Source organism: Pteropus medius, unplaced genomic scaffold (assembly GCF_902729225.1).
Source record: "Pteropus medius unplaced genomic scaffold, Ma_sr-lr_union100, whole genome shotgun sequence".
Taxonomy (NCBI): domain Eukaryota; kingdom Metazoa; phylum Chordata; class Mammalia; order Chiroptera; family Pteropodidae; genus Pteropus; species Pteropus medius.
The window spans coordinates 1,813,914-1,839,250 of NW_024349227.1; the positions used below are offsets into that span (position 1 = coordinate 1,813,914).

Here is a 25,337-nt window from a genome sequence, read left to right on the forward strand (position 1 = left end):
GGAAAAGAGGGACAATGATTGGGCACAAAGCCACACATGCTCTGCAAAACAACTCACGTGCTGCCTCGTGGACGAGAATTCAGGAATGGAGAAAATGATGGATGATAGGCAGGCAGGCAGGAGGGTCTATAGATTGACGGATGATGCATATAAGGGAAGAAGGAATGGAAGGAGGGGGAAGGGGAGGCAGAAATGAAGCCGGGAAGGGAAGCCAGGAAGATATACAGATAGCAGTCCTCCCTTCGCCTTCATGATGCTCCCCCAAGCCCTGCTCGCTGTCTTTTGTTTGATTGAAAACACAGGAAGTTCTGAGGGAAACAAGTCTAGAGCGGTTAAATGCGTCTCATTCCAAAACCGGGCCAGGACGAGCTCTGAATGATGGCGCTCTGTCCCCCTGCTCCAAACACCTTATCTCCCCATCACTCCTTTATCAAAGGTTTCATTCCTTCATCCCCCCATACTGTCCTACAAGAAGAGTGAATCCAGATCAACCAAGGATTGAAAGAGGGGTCTTGTTATCAGCCTGCCTTCAATTGGCCTATTGAAAAACACAGTTTCTCTTCTTCTTCCTTATTCCTTTTTCTCTTGCTGCTCATCATCACGAATATTACTGAGCACTTACTGTGTACTGGTCCTGTCATAAGCACTTTGGATGTTTTAGTTTATTTATTCTTACAATAATTCTATTAGGTAAGTACAATTATCAGCTCTGTTTTTCGAGAAGAGGAAAGTGAGGCCCAGAGATTTAAGCAACTTGCTCAAGATCACACAGCTAACAACAGTCAGTCTTAGGAAATGAGCTCAAGCAGCCTCTCTCTACAGATCCTGTGTTCTGTGCCATGTGGCCACCTCACATCTGCTTCTCACAAGTCAAGGTGTTCTAGGCCCTCCCCATTTAACACGCCTACCCCACTCCCTAAGATTAAAAGAGACATAAAACACCAGGCCTCTAAGACTTACAGCTGCTCATCCAGAAGATGACTGGGGACGGAAGTCCGGGTGGGGGATTGCACTGGAGCGTCAAGGGAGCACCTTCTTGAACCACCACTGGGTCTAGATTTTCCTTGGGCCACAGGGGAGATTCTGGGGAGAAACACAGAGAGCGGGGTCAGAGGCAGGCATCCAAGATGGAGACAGGGAAACAGGAGAACAAGGGAGGCGGGAGAGAAGGACAGGGCCCAGGAGTCTAAGCGAGGCCTTTCGTCTGAAAGGACGCACATCTTCAAAGGCTCCCCGCCCCGCCCAGCTTCCTCCTGTGCCCAAGGTAGCGGTGAAGTTGTTCAAGACTCTGGTTTGGAAGCTTCCTTTACAAGGAATCTTTCTGAGCTGGGGAAGGTGAGCCCCTGCTCAGAGGCAGAAAAGGAGGCAGGACATTCAGGGCTGCAATGCGCCAACAGGCCAAGGGCAAAGGCGGCCCCTCTGGAATGCCCCTCCTGCCCTCCCCTCCATGTGTGAAGGACTGTGTCTTGCCCGTGCCCCACGCTACTCACTGGACACCTGCAGGCGGATCCTATTGGACAGGGCTGTGCCAAATTTGTTGCGAGCAAAGCATTGGTATTCCCCCTCATACTCCTCTGGCCGCCCGCCACTGCGGAAGTCAATCACCAGGGTCCCAGACCTCCTCCTCATTGACACCCGGGGGTCCTTGGCGACATTGAAGAACCTGCTGTTGCGAGTCCAGTGGAAGCTGTGGACAGTGGGGGGCAGGCAGGGGCAACAAACAGTAACAAGGTGGGTTCCGGGCTCCAGTTGAGAATCTCAGGGCCTTCGCCCTTGACTCAGCCCCCAAATCACACCTTCACACCCGAGTCCCAGTCCTGGCTGAGTGGCAGAACTTCCTGGGAAGTCTGAGGTAATGCTGTGTCCCCGGTTCCACCCAGCGAATCTCCGGGGGCAGGTCCTTGCCAGAACCTTTACTCAGCCAAGGCTGAGAGTCATGGCTCTAAGTAGTAGACACCCAAGTAGCCCCTGGGGATTTGCTCTTTGGAGTAGGCAGTGCTTTTAATTTTTTATCCAGAGCCAGCTGTTGCTTCCACCCCAGGGCATTACTGACCTCCACCTAGGAATGCAAACACAAGTTCATATTTCACCCAACCCACACGCATGGGGAGCTGTCTCTATTCCTCCTGCCTCTTTACGTGATAACTGACTCTAAAGCCAAAGTGAAATGGTTCAGGTTATCTGTGCCCCTGATCGATGGGTGGAGACTGTAAGGCAGTGGCCACACTTATAGCCCAGGAGGTGCAGCTTTGAAAGAAAAAGCAGCCTTCATAAAACTGAGCCCCAGGGTGAAGGGACCAGAATGCCCTTCTGCTTCTTCTGGTGGGCCGTGTGTCTAACTGCCCAGGATATAACCTAACGAGAGGCAGGAACAGTACTGGTTGCTCAGTGCTACAGAGTCACTGTCCCCACAAAGGAACCTTGGGGGAAAGACCAAAATGTCAGAAGCAAGGTCACCCAGACCCTGCCTGATCCTTCAGGGTGATTCCTGCTTCTGCCCTCATGGGTGAGGGAGGCTCTGCTTGTTCTGGGCTCACAGCTCTGAGTTAGAGCAGCTCCTGCAAACCCAGGGCCCAGGAGGAAAGAAGAGGCTGCCACAGCCCGGGGCTCTGCCCTGCCTCGTTCCTCCTGCCAACACACAGCCCTGACATGGGGTCCTGTCACGTCTGCATCTGAATCCGGCATGAGGCTCCTGATAGCTCCAGCCCATGAAAGCTGCTTTAAAGATGAGGGTTGGATAGCGTATCATCTCCATATGGTCAGTGTTTACTGTTCAGGAGAAACCAACCCAGCCTGGGGTGTCAGAGGCCTGAGTTTAAATCCAGGCTCTGCCACTATCAAGCTGAATGACCTTGGAAAAGGTACTTAATATCTCTGTGCTTCCGTTTCACTTCCACTTTACAAGGACAAACGTCCTTCCCCGAAGGGCAGTGAGATGGTCCGACAGGACAGCGTGAGGAACAAGTCTAAACAGAGGAACAAGTGTTAACAGAGCCTGGCACACAGCTGGCTTCACTCGTGTCTGCTGCCACCTCGCGTGGTGCTGACGTGCACATAAATAACCAGAGACAAGGCCAGAATGAGTCTCAGGTCAGCTAGGGAGAGGGGCTTCCTATAAGCGAAGCATGGGGGAATGATGGGAACATAAGTAGGAAGAATATTATACTGAAAGCCAGAAAACTTACCATCTAGTCTGCCTTTTCGGTGTGAACTTAAGCCACTTAAGTTTTCTGGCCTCCAGTTTCCTCATCAGCTGAATTCCCTAGTTGTCCAAATTGTACTTTCTATCAAGTGACGGCTTAATGGTGATTTTTCAGAATGGGTAGCATTTAATTTCTCAGCTGCCATAACTATCATCGGGCGAGGGAGGCTCTGCTTGTTCCAGGCTCAAGGACAAGGGGGTGGCTTAAATGTCCTCTTCGCAGGCCCCGTTCCTTCTACCCAGCTTGGACTTCCCTGCCAGTACACTCACCTGGGAGCAGGGTTCCCCTGTGCTTCACACTCAATCAAGATGTTGTCACGGGGATCCACGATGTGGTCCTTCACTGACTGCTTGGTGATGGTCGGGGGCTGGGACACTGCAATAGGGCCAACAGTCGGCGGTCAGGGCTGCAGGGACCTGCCCTGGTCCCTGGCTTGGGGAACAGCTGAAATTAAGAGCTTTGGGAGCCACACAGACAAGCAGGCAAGCCGCTGGTAGGCAGTGCCCCATTCTGGAGAGCGCAGGAAAGGGGGTGCGTGTCAGACTAAGCACGAGAAGAATCCCTGTAAGCTTTCACAGAATCCCCATGAGAAACTGAAGGCCAAGCTTTTGTTTGACCCATTCTTAAGTCCAATGCTTAGTATAAGTCCTTGGGTATAATAGTTCTTAATAAATGTTTGTTGAATGAATAAAGGAACAAAAAACAGCTAGATTTTTAGAACTTAGCTGCCATGATGGTTCTGAGCCCTGGAGGGTCAACAGATGGCCAGACTGGGGAGGATGGAGCTAAAAGAGGCTTTAGTGCCCAGAGAACTTCCCAGGGACTCGTCTGTAGGCCAAAGAGCAGCTCCGCCCTCTGGGTCCTGAGCTCCCGTGCCAGCCACCTGATGGTAGGGTCCTTCTTACCCACCTGCTCCTCTGCCTTAACAGCCATCGGCCGAGCCTTTCCCTTCTCGTGTGGTAAGGGACCTCACTAAGGACTCTGGCGTCAAGAAGCCCCAGCAGGCAGGGTGCAGAGGCCAAGCACCCCTCTCTGTGCTCTCACCTGGCCTTCTCCCGCCCCTCTTTCTTGGCCTCCTACCTCCCAGAGGCACAAGTGCAGAAAGGCGCCCGGGAACTTACACTCATTCTGAATGCTTGCTGTTAGTTCCGATGGGTTAGCATTGTGAGAAGAGAAAAGAAGACATAGTTATCACACACGACCAATAACCCGGGTGTCCTCCTGCCCCAGCATGCAGGGAGAGGGGCGAGGCCGGCTAGGCGAGGGCACTGAGTAGGCGCTCTCTCCTCCCAGCTGCAGAGCTCAGTGGAAGAGCCAACCCGGAGTGCGGACAAACCCTGTGAGCGCTTCACAGGGAAGGCGACAGCTCCCCTGGGAGACCAAACCACGCAGTGAAGCGGAAAGACCGGCTTCTAACCAAATGAAGATTCCCCAATAAGCTCAAACGTCAAAAGTGCCAGTGCTGCTCAGAAGAGGCTGGGCTCTGAAGATGCCCCCGTCACCTCCAGATGCTGCTTGGCCAAGGGTACCAGGATGAGGCTGTGATGCCAGGCAAGGGGTGGATCTGAACCACTGCTGCAGGACAAAGCCCCACCAGGGTCCATGGGCCCCGCTCCTCCCGCTGCCTCTTCTCTCTCACACATGAAAACACCTTCTCTCCTCACAGTCTCGTCTCCTCCTTTGTTATCCTTTGTAAAACTCTAGGAATTAATTTCCATAGTTCTGCTCATGGCAGAAATACGCTGTCCTATGGAAATCTCGCTGCTGACTGCTGGATGAAACAGAGGCCACTGCTGCTTTCCACGCTTTTTACAAAAAGGGTAAAGGGGCAGGTGGCACACACCTTCCCAACCTGCGCCTGAGATGTGCACGTGCCTATGTACAGGTGTGTGTGTTTCCCAAACTTGGACAAGCATAGAAATCACCTGGAAGGTTTGGTTAAAATGCAGGTTCTGACTCAGTAGATTCTGCATTTCTGACAAGCAGCCAGGTGATACAGATACTGGTGGTCTGTGGACCAAGCTTTGAATGCAAGGTTTTGGATGGTATATTCTTTGTGGAGAGAATATCTTGGTTAAAATTTGTCTGCAGAAAAGAGAATATGTATTGCTGTAACTTTTAAAGATGTCTTTTCCTTGTGATTATGTCAGAAAATAATATACCATCCTTATTTCATGCTGGTGGGGGTGTCAGACACTGTACTGGTCCCGCTGGCTGACTTTTTCAGAGTGAGAGCTTCCTCAGGGACGAAGAGGCTGCTGGTGAGCCATGGTGACCTGGAAGCTTTCTACCTTGACCACAGTGAGATGTGGAAGAGGAGCTTAGGGGATCAGAAGAGGGTCAGTTTAGAGAAGGCAGAGTTAAGACAAGACTATCAGATGCAGGAAGAGTCACAGGGGCGAGAAGACAGACATCAGAGAGGGAGTGGAGGGTGGCAGGAACGAGTGTCTTACTGGACACGCTGTTAGTAAGTGAGTCTTGAGAGTAAGACCCACAAAAGGTTCAAAGTCATTCTTTCTATAAAGCCTGCAGGGGCACAGAAGGGAAATTTTGTTTGCTTTACTATTTGCCGGGCGCTTCCAAGGGAGAGGAAAGTCACCCAATGGGTTCTGCGGGGGGGCAGGGCAGTGTACCCCAGTCTTCTGTATTCATGCACCTCTTTTCTTTCCCTGGGTCTGATATCTGTGCCTTCTGGCACCCATTACGCAGAGGGTGGAGTATGTGTGCGTGTGTGCACATGTGTGTGCACGTGCACACGCGCATTGTTGAGGCCATCCCGCAACACTATTTAGGATGATGGTGAGGAGGAAGTGCTTCTCCCACACCACTGCCCTCCTCTGTGGGTTCTGAGGAGAAAAATGCTGAGTCTCTTGATGAGGGGGACAGAGGAGCCAGCTGCCAGCAGACTCACTTTTTGGCACACCCTCTCGGTCCATGAGGTGACCCTTTGCTTTCTTTAAAGGTCACACTGTTCTCCTTGGAGCTAATGAGGGGGAGGTGGGTGCATGTGACTCCGCTGGCAGAGTGGTGGGGGCTAGAGGCTGAGCATTTCAATGAGGGATTGTGTAGCAGCCCGGGGCTCTGTTCCAAACTCCCCAGAGCAGAAGCAATGCCCCATTTTCATCAAGACATAGAAAACCCCCGCAAGGGGCAGTAAGCAGAAAGGCACACCTGGCAAGGCAGCCTCAGGCCTGAGAGCTCCCCTCCCTCCGCCAGCCAACACACAGGGAAAGTTAAAGAGTGCCTGATCTTAGGTTGTTCCCAAGCCTTGGCTATTGTGAATAATGCTGCAATGAACATGGGGGTGCAGATATCTCTCCTGCCTTTTGTGACAACATGGATGGACACTGAGGGAGATAAGTCAGACAGAGAAAGACAAATACTATATGTTCTCACTTATACATAGAATCTAAAAAAAAGTCAAACTCAAAGAAACAGAGTAGAATAGTGGTTGCCAGGGGCTGGGGTGGTGGAGGATGTTGGTCAGAAGGTACAAATTTCCAGCTATAAGATGGTTAAGTTCCGGGGACCTAATTTACAGCATGGCAATTATAATTAACAGTATAGGCGTACCTCGGAGATACTGCAGATTCGGGTCCAGACCACTGCTATAAAGCCAATATTGCAAAAAAGTAAATCCTATGAATTTTTTGGTTTCCTGGTACATATGAGTTATGCTTATACTATACTGTAGTCTATTAAATGTGCAATAGCATCATGTCTAAAAAAACAATGTACATAACTTAATTAAAAAATACTTTATTGCTAAAAAAATCACTATCATCTGAGCCTTCAGCGAGCAGTAATCCTGCTGGTAGAGGGATCTCACCTCGACGTCGATGGTGGCTGATTGAGCAGGGTGGTGGTTGCTGAAGGCTGGGGTGACTGTGGCAATTTCTTAAACTAAGACGACAATGAACTTTGCCATACTGATTGACTCTTCCTTTCACCAATGATTTCTCTGTAGCATGCAATGTTGTTCAATAGCATTTTACCCACAGTAGAACTTCTTTCCCAATTGGAGTCAATCCCCCAAATCCTGCTGCTACTTTGTCAGCTAAATATAATTTTCTAACTCCTTTGTTGTCATTTCATCAATCTTCACAGCATCTTCACCAGTAGTAGTCTCCATCTTAAGAAAGCACTTTCTTTACTCATCCATAAGAAGCAACTCCTCATCCATTAAAATTTTATAAGATGGCAGCAATTCAGTCACATCTTCAGGCTCCGCTCCTACTTCTAGTTGTCTTGCTATTTCTACTATATCTGAATTACCTCCTCCACTGAAGTTTAAACCCCTTAAACCCAAGTTTAAACCCAAGAGGGTTGGAATCAACTTCCAAACTCCTGTTAATGTTGATATTTTGACCTCTTCCCATGAATAGCAAATGTTCTAAATGGCGTCTAGAATGGTGAATCCTTTCCAGGTTTTCTATTTACTTTACCAAGACCCATTGGAGAATCACTATCTGGAGCAGCTATAGCCTTACCAGAAGCATTTCTTAAATAATGAGACTTGAAAGTTGAAATCACTCTTTGGTCCATGGGCTGTAGAATGGATGCTGTGTTGGCAGGCATGAAAACAACAACAATCTCATCGTACATCTCCATCAGAGCTCTTGGTGACCAGGTGCATTGTCAATGAGCAGAAATATTTCAAAAGGAATCTTTTTTCTGAGCAGTAGGTCTCAACAGTGAGCTTAAAATATTCAGTAAACCATGATGTAAAAAGATGTGCTATCATCCAGGCTTTGTTGTTCCATTTATAGAGCACAAGAAGAGCAAATTTAGCATAATTTTTAAGGGCCCTATGATTTTCAGAATGGCAAATGAACATTAACTTCAACTTAAAGTCAAAAGCTGCATTAGACCCTAACAAGTGAGTCAGCCTGTACTTTGAAGCTTTGAAGCCAGGCATTGACTTCTCCTCTTTAGCTATGAAAGTCCTAGAAGGCATCAATATAAGGCTGTTTTGTCTACATAAAAAATCTGTCGTTTAGTGCAGTCACCTTCATTAATTAGCTAGATCTTCTGGATAACTTGCTGCAGCTTCTACATCAGCACTTGCTGCTTCAGCTTACACTTTCATGTTATAAAGTTGGCGTTTTTTTTTTAAACTTCATGAGCCAACCTCTGCTGGCTTCAAACTTTTCTTCTGCAGCTTCCTCATCTCTCTCAGCCTTCACAGAATTGAAGAGAGTTAGGGCCTTGCTCTGGATTAGGCTTTGGCTTAAGGGAATGTTGTGGCTGGTTTGATCTTCTATCCAGACCACTAAAACTTTCTCCACACCAGTAATAAGGCTGTTTCACTTTCTTGTCATTCGTGTGTTCACTGGAGGAGCACTTTTAATTTCCTTCAAGAACTTTTTCTTTGCATTCACGGCGTAGCTAACTGTTTGACACAAGAAGCCCAGCTTTTGGCCTGTCTGGGCTTTCGACACGCCTCCCTCACTAAGCTTAAGCATTTCTAGCTTTTGATTTAGAGCGAAAGATGTGCGACTCCTCCTTTCACTTGAACACTTTAAGGCCACTGTTGGGTCATTAACTGGCCTAATTTCACTACTGTTGTGTCTCAGGGAACAGGGAGGCCGAGGAGAGGGAGAGACGGGGGAACTGGTTAGTGAACGGTCAGCACACACACACTTATCCATTAAGTTTGCCATCTTATATGGGCATGGTTCCTGGTGGCCCCAAAACAATTATAATAGTAACATCAAAGGTCACAGATCACCACAAAAAATTAGCAATAAAATTTAATAATGAAAAGGTTTGAAATATTGCAAGAATTACCAAACCGTGATGCAGAGATGCAAAGTGAGCAAATGCTGTTGGGGAAAATTGTGCCCATAGACTTGCTCAAGTCAAGATCGCCAGAAACCTTCAATTTGTAAAAAACGCAGTATCTGCAAAGCGCAGTAAAGTGAAGCGCGATAAAATGAGGTATGCCTGTACTACATTACATACTTGAAAGTTGTTAATAGAGTAGACTTTACAGGTTATCACCATACACCAAATTGTACACCTTAAACTTACATATGTTATATGTCAGTAACATCTCATTAAAGCTGGTGGTGGTCAAGGGGAATGCCCGGTATTTCTCTAGCCTTTCCTCAGCCCATGGTGAGAAGGAAGGATGGGCTCAGATAAGGACCTGGGAGAGGTCCTTCATGCCGGGCCCGGCGGGAGGGAGAAAGTAGTCTGTAGAGGACCCCTGCCCAGGGCAACTGGGCCCTCCCTGGAGAGCTTGCCTTTCTCTTGTCTTATGTTCAGCTTTTGTAGACTCATTCTGAAGACGTAGCCATTGCCACTGTGCCTGCAGCAACCAGGAACTCTGGACTGGTGTCTGAAAAAGACTCCTCTTTAAAGAGGTGCTGTGTTCACATGCTAGCCCTGCCACTTAGGAGCTGGAGATACAGCTTTATTTCTCTGCACCCCATTTCTAATCTGTCAGCTAAGGACAATACCTACTTCGTAGATTAGCTGTGAGAATCACAGAAAACAACGCCTGTAAAGCACTCAGCTCTCTGCCATGCACACGCAGCTGCTACTCCAGGGACTTCTAAGAACTAAAAGGCAGGTTTATCAGAGGTCAGTGTGGCGCATATTGAGCACCAAGCTGGGTTCTTCCTGTGACTCGATCACTCATTTGCTGTGACTCTGACCAAACATGGGCGAGTTCCCACGAATGAAACAACATAGGAGGGGCGGGTCCTCCAGTCCCTTCTCATGTAGGGTGGAGATGTGGTGGTGGGGAGGTCAGGGAACTCGAAGCTCTGGGCTCTACAGGTGGTAATTTGGAGAGACCGACTGCTCGCTCACCTGCTTGTGGTTCTGGTAGAGCTTTAGAAATCCATATTCCTAGCATAAATATCAAAGCCATCTATTTATAGGTTCACCTTGCAGGAACTCCTCACCCACTAGCCCCAGGATCAAAGTGGCACAAGAGAAATGAGCCCTCACCACTTCCTTGATAACCCAATTTCCTCTGTACCTCCGGGGAGACGGAGGGCCTTATCATGCTCCTTATTAGATTGTCTGCCTGGGACTATTAATGAGAAATTCTCCTTGAGCCAGCAGAGCAGATGGTCTCCATGGAACAGTTCCTTTCACAACTCCCCTGTCCCCATGGGCACACGCATGCATGCACAGACACTCACAGACACACACACACACACACACACACACACACACACACACACACACTTGGGGTACAGGGAAGGCAGCAGGGGCCTTGCCCTTGCCCATCTTGCTCTGGGTCTATGTTATCATTTCTCCTGGTCCTCTCACATCCAGAAGTGCCCGCTCCTCTGTGGCAGCTATTACTGGTGAAGTCGGGTGTGAGGGCCTGAGACAGCCACAACTCTTCTCCAAGTTCCACTAACTCCAGGTCCCAGGGTCTGACTTTGGAGAGCTCACTGGGGACTTCTTAGAGGCTGCATTACTTTCCTACCGCTCCCCAGACATCAGTCACCTGGAGAAAGCCCAAGTCAATGTTGGCATCATGTGGGTCCCATCTATTCCTGGAATCAGGAAACAGGGGACAGAGGGGCTGTGCCCACGTCTTAGCCCTGGGATACAAGACATCCTGATAGAAGTGTCAGAATTGTGATGCACATCTCAATGCAGGGCCAAGGAGCAGGCGGCCAGTCAATGTGCCATTATGAACGTAACCACAGATATGGCTGGTGGAGACACGCTGTTAGCTCAGCATTCTAAGCCCTTTACTTTATGATTCTGATGGCCAAATATCGCCCCGATCGTGGGAAACAGAATGACATGGATTTTACTTTTTAACTTTACGGTGAAAACATCAGGAATCAGTGCCTGGTTCTCCCACAGTGGCATTTTAATGGGGCTCTATTTTAATGTCTCATGTAGCCACGGTCTTGCAAAATAATCCCCTCCTTAACCCTCCCCAGGACATCTGTCCTGACCAGTCCAGCCAAGAGGGTCTGAAGGGTCCAGCTCAGGTATTAGAAAGAAAAATAAGAACTGTCCACTCACTTGGTCCCTGGAAATTCCGTTTCAATGAGACAAGTCAAGACCAGAGAAGACACTCAGACTTCCAAACTCTGCCACCGCTGGTCCTGCTCAGCAGGTTTCAGGCCGCCCAAGCGTCAGTCAGCCACAGCGGAGGGACCGTGCTGCAGACTCACAGTCTCACATTCCCAAACACGAGCCTGCTGGCTTCCATCCTCTGCGAAACCCAGCTCTGCATCCAGAATTCGCTGTTTCCCCTCCCCTCGCCTTCTTGAAAAGTTGGTCTTAACTCTCCCCTGCCATCCCCTGCCCTCCAACCCTTCTGCCCCAAATCAGGAGAATAAAAGAACTCACGATCCATAGGAATCTCGATGGCCCCACCGAGGCCGAGGAGGCAGAGGAGGAAGCCTGCGTGGACCCAGGGTGCCGCCTGTGGCCTGGCCATCCTCAGCGGTGGGCCCAGCTCCCCGCTCCCCGGCCTGCGGGGTCTCGCTGCCTCCAGCCGCTCTAACTCAGCCTCCCAGACAGAGCTCAGCTGTGGAAAGAAATACAGCAAGTGAGCTATTCTTGAACCCGTGGCTTGTTCTAGCAATCCTACACGGCTGGAAGGATGCAAGGGTCCCCTTGGTCCCAGACTGCTGTTCTAAAACAGGTTCTTAACCTTGCACTATTGACATTTGGGGCCCATCAATTCTTCGTGTGGGAAACAGTCTTGGGTATTGTGGGAGATGTAGCAGCTTCCCTGGCCTCTACCCAGCTCAATGCCACCAGAGCCCACTTCTGCCCCCAATCAAAAATGTCTACAGACATTGCCAACTCTCCCCTGGAGAATGAAACCATCCTTAGCTGAGAACCGCTGTTCGAGAAGGAAGGGCAACTCTACATAGAACAGTTATGAAAACAAAGAGGCCCACAGGCCCAGCACTTAGAAGATGCCATGCGCCGGGCCAGGAATAAACACACTGATCTCGCAGCTTCTCTGAACCACACGTGCTGAATGGGTCTGGGTTCGAGTGTGTTTGGGGTAGGAGCAGAGAGGGAAGATCACACTGATGTCCTTTGGACCAGCGAGAGAGGGACAGGGTCAAAGTGGCAGCACTGGGGATCAGGGGTTAGACAGGTGGAACTTGGTTGCCCAAAGGACCTTTTTTTTAAAAAAAAAAATGATTTCCGCAGATATTTTGTGCAGCTAAGGTATGTTGTCTGCAGCACGGTCCCTGATGTTGTCCCTTTAGAGGTTATGGCAGTGCTGAGATGATGGCCCAGGAGAAGAAGATTCTAGGAGGTTGGTAGAATGAGCAACATTATGACAGCCCAGTGTTCACATACTCACGAGAAATCATTCCAGGGCCTCCAGAGGGAGGCGTTAAAAATGGTGGTCCAAGGAACCTGGAATGAGTCCTTAGGAGACAAACCCTTTTCCCTTCCTGAGAGAGAATAAGAATGGCCTACAGCTGACAAAGAGCTTTAAGATGACCAAGGTTCCGAACATGGAGTCTTAAAAATTGGTCCAGTTTGCTGTTCCACCATGTGGTCAAGTCCAAGACGACGCAGGAGAAGGTTTCCCCAGAATGCTCCCAGCTTTCTTGGACTGAGAGTCACCTCTCAAACTGGACACATTGTTCTCCTACTCCTGTTTTATTTGGCAGCATCTTGAAGCCTGGTCTCACCTGTATACCCCACCTCCCACCTAGCCTGAGTGAGGGCATAGGGAGAAGAGAAGGGCCCCAGGGCTTCTCCTGGGAGACAAGGTCATGCTTCTGAAGACCTGGCGGATGAGGCACCTCCCCTGTGCCAGGATGTGGGGCAAGCTAAAGGATTCTGACTCAGATTTCAGCAGTTTCTTTCCTGGAAGCCGGGCCCGATGCCAGCCCCCAACCTCGTGTGTATTAATGGACTCCATCCACTTGCCTCCCTTCTCATTGCTTCTACCTTGGTTTTGGTCACCAGCGTTTCATGTCAGTTACCACAGCGGCTTTCCTAAGTGGTCTCTCCACTTCTGCTCTAGCCCCTCTGACTCATTCTCCACCCATAACCAGAGTGGTTATCTCTGAAGTGCAAATGTAAATATTATGCTACTCCCCTAGTCAAACTCACTAGCTCACCATAGCCCAAAAGTTAAAGCCAAAGTCCTTGACATGACTCAGAGGCCGTGCGTGACACAGCCCCCTCTGCAACCGCGTTTCTCATCACCCTCCCTTGCATTGTGTTCATTCCATATGGGGCTTCTACAGGCTCTCTCCATGCATCGTGCTCTGTCAGGCCGACTGGTTTCTGCACAGATTAACGTCTGTCTAGAACACTCTTTGAATCTGCCCTCTCTCATTAGAATTTGCCAAGTACGACTTAGGTGCCCCTTGTCTGCACTCCTGAACACCATCTATGCCCGCCTATTACAGCACTTGTCACTTTGTATTCATTCCAAAGCCACTCTCTATCCCCTATAAAAAGAGAGGCTCTATAAAGGGAGGTGCCTCGTCTTGGTCATTCCTAGACTCTAACATAGTGCCTAAAACATAGCAGGCACTTGAAAATATATGACAGATTGATGAAAAATGAATAAATGACCAGCTGACTGATGAAATAAACCACCTGGATCGTGTCTTTTTTTTAAACCTCATGTTCCCCCATAAAACCGCCAGGTGGTACAGGAGAGCACATGATCTGGACGTGGCAGCACACTGTGACAACTCCCTTCCTACATAGGTACTGCACTCTGGCCAGGAAATCATCCAGATGGAAAAGGGTTAAGAAAGTAGAAAATTTCCCAAAGAGAGACTGTGACTAGAAGCCATCACAGGCGGTCTCTGGGTCTCCCTCCTAATGCTCTGAGACAGTCCTTTCACTGTCTCGGGTCTGCCGCCTCCCGCGTCTCCAAAGGCCAGCCTCAGGTTACCCGGCCGAAACCTTAGTGCTGCAAGAACCTGCACGAGTGGAGGCTCCGCAGTCCTTCAGGGACAGTGGGGACGGCTCCAGTCTTGGCTCCATGACCGCCTTGGTTTGTTAAGGAGCTGCCAAGTAGCTGGAGTGATGGGAAAGAGAAGGACAATTTTATTCTGGGAATCCTGATGGGAAAGGGAGCCAGAAGCTATTCTGGGTATTAACTAGAAACACACTGGCAAGAAAAAAAAGCCCAATTATTTGGGGGTGTTTTTAACTCACAATTTAACAGCAGAGCAGAAAAAGAACTAGAGATAATCACATTTAGCTGTTCGACAATTCTCTCTGGAACTCATTTTTTCCTCTAGTAAAATCTTCACAGAGGAAGAGAATTTAAGGATTATTTAGGATTATTTAGCTTTATGCAATCCCTTACTTTTAAGAGGAGGAAACAAGAGCCCAGAAAAGGTAAGTGATTTGCTCAAGGTCACACAGCAGTTAGCGGAAAAGCTGGGAAAAGAACCCAGGTCTCCTGACTTCCAGCCCAGGGTTTTCCCACACAATTTCTCTGCCTCTCAATATGTAGAAAAGTTACAGAGTAAAGTTGCTATTTAAAAAAAATGTACGTGTTGGCAGTTCTTCAAAAAATTAAACATAGGAATTACCACATGACCCTGTATTTCTACTCCTAGGTATATGTCCCAAAGAATTAAACACAAGTTCTCAAACAAGTACATATACACATATGTTCATAGCAGCATCATTCACACTAGACAAAGGTGAAAACAGCCCAAATATCCATCAAAGAAAAAAAAATGAATCAAGAAACTGCAGTATAAATGTACCATAAAATATTACTCAGCCATAGAAAATAATGAAGTACTGTTACATGCTACAATGTGGATGAAACCTGAGAACATTATCCTCATTCACCCATTTCCTGTTTGCCCCGAGAATACTCGCTGGTGGCACTTATGGCTGCAGTGTTTACTCCAATATACTTTGCAGAATACAGTCCTAACCTTACCCCTAAAGTCTGCCATGAAATATCTTGCTTTTATTATTATTTTCGCATCACTCTAGTGTATCGATAGTCTTTGAAAACAAATGACATCATTCTATTTATAGCGTTCTGTTTTTAGTAGTGGTATTCCACTTACAAAATATCATGATTTTTAATCGCTGAAAATGTCAAATCCTAAAAAACGTAGCATTCCTACGTGTGATGTTAACACTGGCAGGGACCTGCACTATTTTTTTCTAAATGGGAAAAGGGTTCAGAGAAGTCAGACACAAAATGAGATGAATGATCCCATTTATGTGAAATATCCTAAAAGGTAGATCCATAGAGACAGAACACAGACCGATGGTTACCAGAGGTGGGGGTGTGGGGGGGGTAAGGGGAAGGGGGCAGCTGCTTAATGGTATACGGTTTCCTTCTGAGGTGATAATGTTTGGAATTAGAGGTGATAGCTGTACACATTGTGAACCTACTAAATGCTGAACTGTTCACTTTAAAATGGTTAATTTTATGATATGTGAATTTTACCTCAATAACAGAAATATGTAACATTGGTCTCTAAAATGTGCTCATAAAGATAAAGAGCAGAGGACGAGGAGGGTGGGTTATTCCACATGGGCATGCAGGCACCCTCAGCTCCCCAAGCCAGGTCCACTCAGCCTGCCTTGCACAGGGCTCGCTATCCTTCCTGTAAATGTTGAGGAAATTTCCATCCAAGCAAAGGAAGAGGACAGTCAATAGCTGTTTGAGCCTGAGAGTTCTAGTCTGTGCACAACAATTCAACACAGAGAGCGGAGAGCCCTGCCTGCAGGTGCCCCTCCATCACCAAGCCTGATAACCATCCTGATAACCAGGGAAAAAGGGGTTTCTCACGTAGAGCAATTATATTCACACTTCTAATCAAATCTCAGTTCTTACTCTATTATGCTGTATGGCCCAGTCACATGATACCAGGTTCCTCTCCTGGCCCTTCCAGTAACACAAGAGATTATCACTAGGGGTAGAGAAGTACACCATCTGGGGTAGGGGGGCGGGGGAGTGATCAAAGCCCTTCAAGGGGACCATCATCTAACTACGGAGCATCCTGGGAGAAAGTAGGAGAATCCCACATCCTGTGAGAGGGTGGATGAAGGCTGCAGAAGAGGGGGCCAAGATGACTGTCTTGAATGCTGGAAGAGGGTGGGCAATTTTTCTGTTTAGATCCATGGGGGCAAAACTAGGACCAAATGGAAGGAAGTTCCAGAGAGGCAGAGCTTCTCTGAGATGCAGGGAAGAATCACCTAATAAATAGGGCCACCTTCCAATGTCATTCATGAAAACGAAACACATTACCTACTCATACCACCAACATAATGTGTTTGAAGATACTTTTATATCAAATCGAATAGGTATAAGATGGATTGTAAGGACACAAAATACATTAGAGGGGAACCTATTAAAGGGGGAAAGAGTGAGGAAAAAACAAAAATAAATAAAACCAAAAGAGAAATCTTGTGTGAACTGATGGAGTACTATGAACTGGGAAATATGATTGATTCAATTCTTATATAACTAAGGTTCTCTCCTACATCCCTTGTGTGAAAAAAAAGGCAATGGGATGTGCATGCGCGCGCACGCGCACACACACAGAGAATGGAGCCACAAACATGAAATATTCTGCCATATGAAGTAGTGAGCTCACTGTTCCACAAAGAATCCAAGTGACATTTGGTCAGGTGTGTTGCTGACAATGTGCCCACACAAGAAGGAAACTGGATGCTTATCAGAATCATCTAGGTACGATTTAAATACCCATATCTCTGGACCCTCAAACTTCTAGGCACGGGCCAAATCCGACCTGCAGCTTAAAAATTTTTTGGAATTCGAATGCCCTAAAGCCTCTGTTAACTTCACAGAGACGCTTCCCACGCTTAGGCAACACCCCTGAGCTCAAGGCTTTTAAATCTGTAAGGCTCGTGGGAGATCGAATGTAACATATCTGAGATGGGGCCCAGAAAAGCGAATGTGAGTTGGGTGACGATCAACCGCTGGTGGGGGACGCCAGACATGACAGCCTTTCAGGAGAGCTTGATAGCCTCTAGCATTGGCTGGGGAGCAAGATGGCACGGGTTTGAATCTGCTCACTGCTTGTCAGGTGGAGACCATGGGCAAGTATTGAACCTTTCGAGCTCGGTATTTCTCATCTGAAGAGTACAGATGCTATAGCAGCTACTGCAGAGGGCTGCTGTGATGGCTTAGTATATAATTCCCTTAGAAAGCACTTGGTAAACTTTGGGGCGCAGGGCAAAAGGCTTAGTAAATGTTAGCTGCTGCCACTGAGTGGGCTTTGAGCTTGTAGGGATGAAGGAAGCATTCTGGCTACCTACATGACATCGCCAATAACAGCAGCAAGTTGTAATAATAATTATCCATCCACAACCACAGACTGCTTTTCTGTTTTTCCTTTTTTCTGGGTCCTGATTTGCTTTCTTTCCCCAGACTGGGGGCTCCTGGTGTTGATTCCACAAGCTGTCCCTGGCAGACGGACGAGAGGCCCACGGCTCCTGCAAGCTGTTGCCATCGGGAGCTCCCCACATTCCTACAGCCCCATTCTGGGCAGGCTGCTCCGGTGGTCACAACACAGCTGAAGTGACAGAGAGAAAAGACTAGTGATGCTAAGAATGGCTCAGCTGGCAGTTCTACGTCCCCACAGCAGAACCCACCTTGGCCTGTGGGGCGGCAGTTAGTGCACCATTCGTTCACTTAACAGACCTGGCAGCAGGCGCTGGTAGAGAACACACACGGAACAAGACAGGCTCTTCTGCTCTCATGGAGCTCACATGCCAGCAGGGAAGACAGGAAATACACGCCGAACAAAAAAATCAGGATCAGGCGTAACAGGTGCAATAAAGAATACCTGTGCACAGATGTTTATAGCAGCCTTGTTCATAATTGCCGAAATTTCGAAGCAACCAAGATGGATAAATAAACTGTGCTACATCCAAACAATGGAATATTATTCAGCACTAAAAAGTTATCAAGCCATGAAAAGACATAGAGGAACCTTAAATGCATATTACTAAGTGAAAGAAGGCAACTTGAAAAGGCTACATGTGATATGATCCTAATTGTACAACATTCCGGAAAAGGCAAAACTATGGAGACAGTAAAAATTTCAGTGGTTGCCAGGGGTTGGGGAAGGGAGGAATAGGCAGAGCACATGGATTTTCAGGGCAATGAAACTTCTGGGCGATGGTGGATACATGTCATTATACATTTGTCCAAAACTCATAGAATGTACAACACCAAGGCTGAACTCTAACGTAAACTATGGTCTCTTGGTGATAAGGATGTATCAGTGTAGGTTCATCAATTTAACAAATGTATCTCTGATGGGGATATTGATCATGGCTAAGCATGAGTGGGCGCAAAAGGATATGACAATGCCTGTACCTTCCCTTCAATTTTGCTATGAATCTAAAAGTGCTCTAAAAAATTACGTCTACTAAAAAAAAAGAAGAAAGAAAGAAATAGGGTGATGTGATAAAGGGAACTGAATGGTCAAGGAAGGCCTCTGTCAGATGGCATTCGACCAAGACCTAAATGGCAGGAAGGAGCCAATCTTGTAAAGAGGGTCAGAAAAACATGCCGGGCAGGGAAAAATGCTTGTGCAGAGGTCGTGTGGCAGGAAGCAGACGGGAACAAGTAAGGAACTGAGAGAATCCAGCGGGGTTGGAGCTTGGAGGGCACGTGGGGAGGAATGAAACAAACCACGCCAGAGAGGGAGGCAGGGGCAGACTCGCGGGGGAGTCTAAATTATGTGCTACGCAGAGCTGTAAGCGGTGGAGAGACCTGATGTGGTCTGTTTGCAAAGACCGCTCTGGCTCCTCTACAGATGGCAGGTTGTAGGGGGGCAACAGTGGAAGCAGGGGGACCCTTTAGGAGGCTCTACAGCCTGTGGGGCGAGGCAGCTCTTTAGCTTCCAAACCCAGAAACTTCACCGCCGTGGCGGTGAAGTCATTCAGCGCAGCAGCCTCCTGGCCGCCCTGGGTTCCACTCAGGGTTCAGGGAGGTGCAGACGTTGCTGGCAGACTTCTCAGGAATCTTTCAGTACTGGGTTTTCACGCCAGGTCCAGAGGAGCCCAGTGGGCTCTAGGAAGTGCCTTAGGGGCCTTCTCTGAGGGGGCCGGGTTTGGGGAGGGAGGAGCAGGTGGGACCCAGGTCCCTTCACCCCACTCCGAACCACCTCGACTTCACAGCCACTGCTTGTACAGTGGGGTGTTGCATAGGTTTTATTTTGAAGAAAGGATTCTATTAGTAAAACAAAGAACTGAAAACCCTTGAGCAAGAGTCTACCTTTTCAAATGCAGGACCCTGCACCGCACTGCAATCATTGCAATCATGGGGGCGGCGGCATGAGAGGCAGGGTGTGCGGAAGCAGCCAGGCTGGGGTGCGGGTCTGACTCTGGAAACCAGCAGGTTTCCCACGCTGTCGCTGAGCTCTCCAGGCGGAGCTCTGGGACTGCTTCATAAGCCCCATACTCCTGGTCAACTCCCCACTCCCATGCACCTCCACAGTCCTTTATGTCTGTCCTAAAACGCGATTCGAAGGCCCTCCCTGATCAGGGCCTTGTCTACCTGTCCAGTCTCACCTTTCCCCAAACTCCTCCTCTCACTCTCAGTTATACTGAACTATTTTTAGTCTCAGGAAGAGTCCTTGCTCTCTCACCCACCCCACTGAGAGGTGACTACCCGGACGAAGGCCAGACCGTATATGACAACAGAAGCTTGACTCACAACCTCTATAGCACTCGGCCCAGACGGTCAGGCCTTTGTCAGTGACTATGGGCTGCCCTATTTTTTTGCCAGCACTTCCAACTCAGGACCAACCAGGGAAAGACAGATTTGCCCCCAATCCAATCACACAGAATGCTTCAAGCTGCCACGTCAGTCTGAGCACACCTGAAGCCTTTCCACTAGAAAGCCTGCCGTCTTCCCTCTCTGCCTCTGAGCCTCTGCCCAATGTGACGGTGGTGATTCCTGTGCTATACTGGGCTCTGAACAGCTTCTGCTTGTTCTCATTTGGATGGTCTTTGTTTATTTCCACACTAACTCTACACAGATCACTCTCGCTTCCTAGTCTGCCTTTTCTGTTTTCCTCCAACTCTTTGTTATCTCCCAGGCTCAGGGCAGGTGACAGCTCCTCTGGGAAGCTTCCTCAGTTTCTCTGAACCATCCCTCCCACCAAGGCTGGATTAGGTCCTCATTCTCGGTCCTCTCATTGTAATGGGTGCTAGGTCTTGGTATAGAGTGTTGTCTTCCGACCTCAAATGCCTTGAGATTGGGCACAGTGTCTTATTCAATCTGTACACAGAGAACCTAGTGGCATTTATTGGATGCTTATCCAGGCTCCTCTTCCCACTCAGTGTATCTGTATTAATCTGCTGGTGCTACCATTACAAAACACTGCAGGCTGGACACTTATTTTATCACAGTTCTGGAGCTGACAGATGAGGTCGAAGTGTCAGCAGGGCTGGGTCCTTCTGAGGTCTCTGTCTCCTTGGCTTGCGGATGGCTGCCTTCCCCTCGCGTCCTCACACGGCCTTCCTCTGTACATGCACACATCCTAGTGTCTCTTCTTCTTCTTATAAGGACGCCAGTCATATTGGATTAGGGTCCACCCTTATGACATTTATTACTTCGATCACTTCTTTAAAGGCTGTTTTCAAATACAGCCATATTCTGGGTTGCAGCTTCAACACAGGAATTTTGGGGGATATAATGTAATCCATAACAGTACTCACATTTTTCCTTGGAGAATTCATCTCTACCCCTTTCTCAGAGTGACCTTACCCAGGTTCCAGGGTTGGGCTCTGATTAGTTTAAGCCAATTAGTATCCCCTACCCTCTCACCTCTATGATTGATTTAGGAATGAAAGTCTAAGCCAGCAAGAGGCAGTGTGCTTCATGGCGACTTTTACAGAGACCTCTAGGAAAGACGAGGTTCCTCTCTCTTCTGAAAAAGATCCAGCGAGGAACTCTCATAAGGGGAGAGGACTGTGGGAGTAGGGGGTCTCCATGTGCAACGTAGGGATGATCTGAGACTGCAGAGGGCAGACAAAAGACACAGGAAAATCTGACCCTGCACATCCCTGTTGGTGTTACTGACAGAGTACTTCCCAGACCAAGCCTGCTTGTGGACTTTTAAATTACATGTTTTTTTCCAGGTTCATAATTTATTGTATAAATTGAGTATCACATGATGAGTGGAAATTAACTTCTCCAGGCATGGGAAATTAACAGATGAGGTACAGTTTAGAATCCTTTTATGTTGCTTTCACGGCCGAAGTTTTATTAGACCTTAACTTGAAGTATAAGACAAGCAAAGTGATGCCTCCATATGTGGCCAGTACACAATTCATTCTACCTGTGAGTGTATAAGAGTTGAAATATTTCTTTTGATACTAGTGAAATGGAACTGGGCGTCAGCTTCTGGACCTGCTGTGATTTCAATTTTGCAAAAGGCAAGTATTCCGCAGGCTGTCCTTCAATGCACGAAGCTTTCCCTAGGCCCGGCCAGAAGAAACTGCCCTAAATTACGTATATGTTTACATTTGGAATTCCTTTCGATTTTTAATCCAAGTGGAGTTGAGCTTTCTATCACTTGTAGCTGACAGTGCGACAAATCAGAAATTCCCCTACGATATTGGTTGAACACATAAGTGTCCCACATTTTCTGTATAAAAAAAGTGTCCCTCCCTCTTCCTGCCCACCTCTACCTGGACCCCGCCCCACCCCTCCACAAAAACCTCTCCTTAATCATCAACTATTCACTCTCTCCTGAATTTCCAAACTCTTCTCAACCGGCTCCTGCCTCAGCAGAGAAACATCTTTAACTTTCTCTCCTAAAAAAACGAAAAGATTGTTCTCTGGATTCCACAGACTCTCTATATATAGCTGAAAATTTTTTCCTCCATCTCTTCTCATGAAAGTTTGTTTGTTTTTTAGAGAGTGGTCTATGGTTTCTGACTTCACTTTTTAGTTCCCATTCACTCCTCATCCAACCACACTCAGATCTCGCATTGGCCAAACGCAGCGCTCTCTCTCTCTTGCCAGACCTCTCGGGGGCACTAGCAACTGTTATTCACTCCATCCATCCCTCCTAACATCCTTTCCTCCTTGGCCTCTGACACACCACTCTGGGGCCTCCTCTCCTCTGCCCTTCCACCCTCCATAGCAACCCTGATCTTACTGCTGCATCCTCTTCTTCTGCCTGCTGTTCTCAGTATCTCTGCAGGGGTCATGTCCCTTCACCGCTATTCTCCATCTCTGTTGGTGGTGCCCACCCAAGTCATTTAAGCCAGACATCAAGCATCTCCCTTAAATCTCACCTCTGTTCACACCTCGCACCCAGGCGCCAAGGCCCTTGGACTGACTGTCTCCTCCCAGTGTCTCTACTCCACCCCTCTCTGTGCTCCCACCTGTCTTACCTTCGATATACATCGCATCTCATGGACTGCTGCAATAACCTCCCAACTGGTCTCCTTCCGATCCGTCCTCCACGCTGCTATTACAGTGATTTTTCTAAACCCCCATCTGATTGTGTCAGTGCTCTGCCGAAAACTCTTCCATTATCACCCCCAAAATCTGTTAAGATCAAGCATAGCATATAAAGGCTCTCAGAGATCAGGCTCCTGCAGGCCTCTCCAACCCCACCCAAACCCTAAACGCTTCCTAACTGAATGACACGTCATTTTCTAAGCATCCACCCCATTTACTACCACCATACTTTACATGTGCCAACCTCCGTGCCTGAAAAGGCCTTCCTTCCTTGTCATGTGATTCATTCCTACTCAATCTTCAAGATTCCGCTGCTCAGACATCTTCTGCTCAGTGAAGAATTCCCTGTGCTCCCCTGTGCCCATCCCCCACATCTCACTTCCAACAGAGCTCTCATTACTCCTGGCTCTAAACTTAAAGCACTCAGCACACTGGGGTAAAACCATATGTTTAAACTAAGGGTTGGAGACATTTTCTATAAAGGTCTAGATAGTAAATATTTTAGGCCTTGTGAGACATACAGTCTGTGACAACTATTGAACTTTACCATTGTAGAGTGAGACCAGCTATGGACAATAAGTGAATGAACAGGCCTGACAACATTCCAATAAATCTTTATTTACAAAGCAGACAGTGGCCCAGAAGTGGCTTAGTTTGCTTACCACTGGCTTAAACTTTCTCCCTGCTCATGGAATCCTTGGGGCTCAGACCAGGACCTGATCATTTTTGTGCCAGGCATGGTTCCTGGCAGGGGATAGCTATAGAATGGAAGATACAAGTAAAGGTTTCAATCCTGCCACTTAATTTTTGTAAATTATTTGTTTTCCAAGCCTATTTTATTTATTTGTTTGTTTGTTTGTTTGTTTATTTGGTGAAGCAACCCTTGGTTGACCTCACAGATTGCAGGGACCTTGTCAGCTTATAATCTCTTATTTTTTTTTTTTTTTTTTTTTTTACTTTTTACGCCTACAGCACCTGGTCTTCCTGGGTGGTCTCCCATCCAAGTACTAACCAGGCCTGACCCTGCTTACCTTCCAAGATCAGACGGAATCGGGCTTGTTCAGGGTCGCATGGCTGTAGATTCCAAGCCTTTTTAAAAAAAAATCTCAAAAAAAGGAAATAAACATTCTTGCTTTGCCTGTTTCAGATGGTGGTTGTGAGAGCAAATAGATAATGCACAGGAACACGAAGCATGATACAAATGTAACTGTTTTTACTATTTTTATTGCATTCCTTCCTGATGAGCCCAAGTGACTGTACTACCTGCAAGACTTTTATATTTCTCGGAGTAGTGGGTAAACCCAAATCCAAGAGGGGGCCTGTGATCTGCCCACTGGGTGGCTGGTGTGGTACTTATTCACAGGCCGCTCCTGCCCTATAAGCATCCTCCTGCTTTGGGAGCCAAGTGCAGGGGTGACCACGTCTCTGTCTCCCTGTCACTCGATTCGCTTTCTCCCAGATTCCAGATTCCACAGGTGCCCCTGCACAGGGTGTGAGAGAGTGTGTGTGAGAGAGATGGCTTAACAGTCTCCAAGGCTGCCTTGGGATTTGAGGATAGTTTCTGGATTAGAATCAACAGGATCTGATGACTGACTGGTAGTGGATGATGAGTAAGATGGCATTAAGGCTTCTAGGTTAGGAAAGTGAATTAAGATGATGCTAATAATTAGCATAAAAATACAGAAAGGGGACTGAATCTGATAGTGGTTAGGGTGTAGGGAGATCCTGAGCTTGGAACTGAACATGTCCAGTTCGAAATGCCCAGAGCCATGAACAAAACAGCTCTGCAGGTCCTCGGAGGCTATGCTCCTGAATTAATGCCTAAGGACACACCAACAGATTAGTGCTATGAGACCACGTGCCAGCAATTAGTTCTTAGAATAAACTACCAAATGACTGGAATAGTACTACAAGAACCAACGAAGGAATACATTCACACATCACTGTCATGGGATACTGTGGGGGAATAGAGATAATAAAAGCCCAAAGAGCCAACACGAGACTCAGCCATTCTGCATTAGATTAAAAGACGAAAACAAAACACACAAAAAAACGTAGCAGGGCTTATTATCATAGCTGCCTGGAAGCAACCTGTTCAGAAATCAGAGAGAGGAGCTGAAACAAAAGGAGAAATGGAAGCACATCAAAATAAGAAGTGGGGAAGGGCCAGGCGTGTGATCTGAAGAGCCTGAGCAGCCTGCACTGGCAGGAGGGCTCCATGCAGACAGGCAGGCCAGCCCTCCTAGCAGGAACCCAGGACTGAGATGTAAGGCATTTCTCAAGTAATTGTTCCCAATACAAACCAATTAACAGTTGCAAATGATTTATACATAAGTATAAATCAGAGTGGCCCAGGTTAGCATGATTATAATTGCATTCTCCCTTTCTGTTTTCTTTCTTGAAGAATAAAGAGCAGTGTGTATTCTGTGTGTGGCCATCCTCTATCATATTTGTCTTGGCAGAAAAAGAAGCTGGCCTAAGAGGCAGAATCACAGGCTCTGCGTAGTGCTCTGTGACCTGGCTCGCACCCGGTGCAGCCCCGTCTCCTGCAGCATCTGCACCCATGTTTCCAGTCCAGCTGAGCCTCACACCCCTCCCCAAACAGGCCAGGTGCTCGCTGCCTCTTTGGCTATCTTCGCTCTCACTATGCCTAGGCTGAAAATGCTATTCCTTTCCTTCTCTACAGGGCAAATTCCCTTCTTCCACAAGATCCT

General features: G+C 47.8%; 1 protein-coding gene and 2 pseudogenes across 5 annotated transcripts in view; all 3 read right to left on the reverse strand.

Annotated features, from left to right (window-relative positions):
• NFASC (neurofascin) overlaps positions 1-25,337 on the reverse strand; it is a 173,181-nt gene that overhangs the window by 65,554 nt on the left and 82,290 nt on the right. For 4 of the 5 annotated variants that reach the window (XM_039881796.1, XM_039881799.1, XM_039881795.1 and 1 more), the window contains exons 3-6: positions 11,538-11,718; positions 3,473-3,578; positions 1,491-1,687; positions 961-1,083 (exon numbers count right to left, since the gene is read on the reverse strand). In XM_039881796.1, the coding sequence (XP_039737730.1) occupies positions 961-1,083; positions 1,491-1,687; positions 3,473-3,578; positions 11,538-11,718 (607 nt within the window). Of the gene's footprint in view, positions 1-960; positions 1,084-1,490; positions 1,688-3,472; positions 3,579-4,324; positions 4,343-11,537; positions 11,719-25,337 lie in introns of all 5 variants that reach the window. The other variant, XM_039881798.1, reaches the window with a different exon arrangement.
• LOC120617918 (ATP synthase membrane subunit DAPIT, mitochondrial-like) lies at positions 21,390-22,566 on the reverse strand (annotated as a pseudogene).
• LOC120618016 (uncharacterized) lies at positions 23,587-23,705 on the reverse strand (annotated as a pseudogene).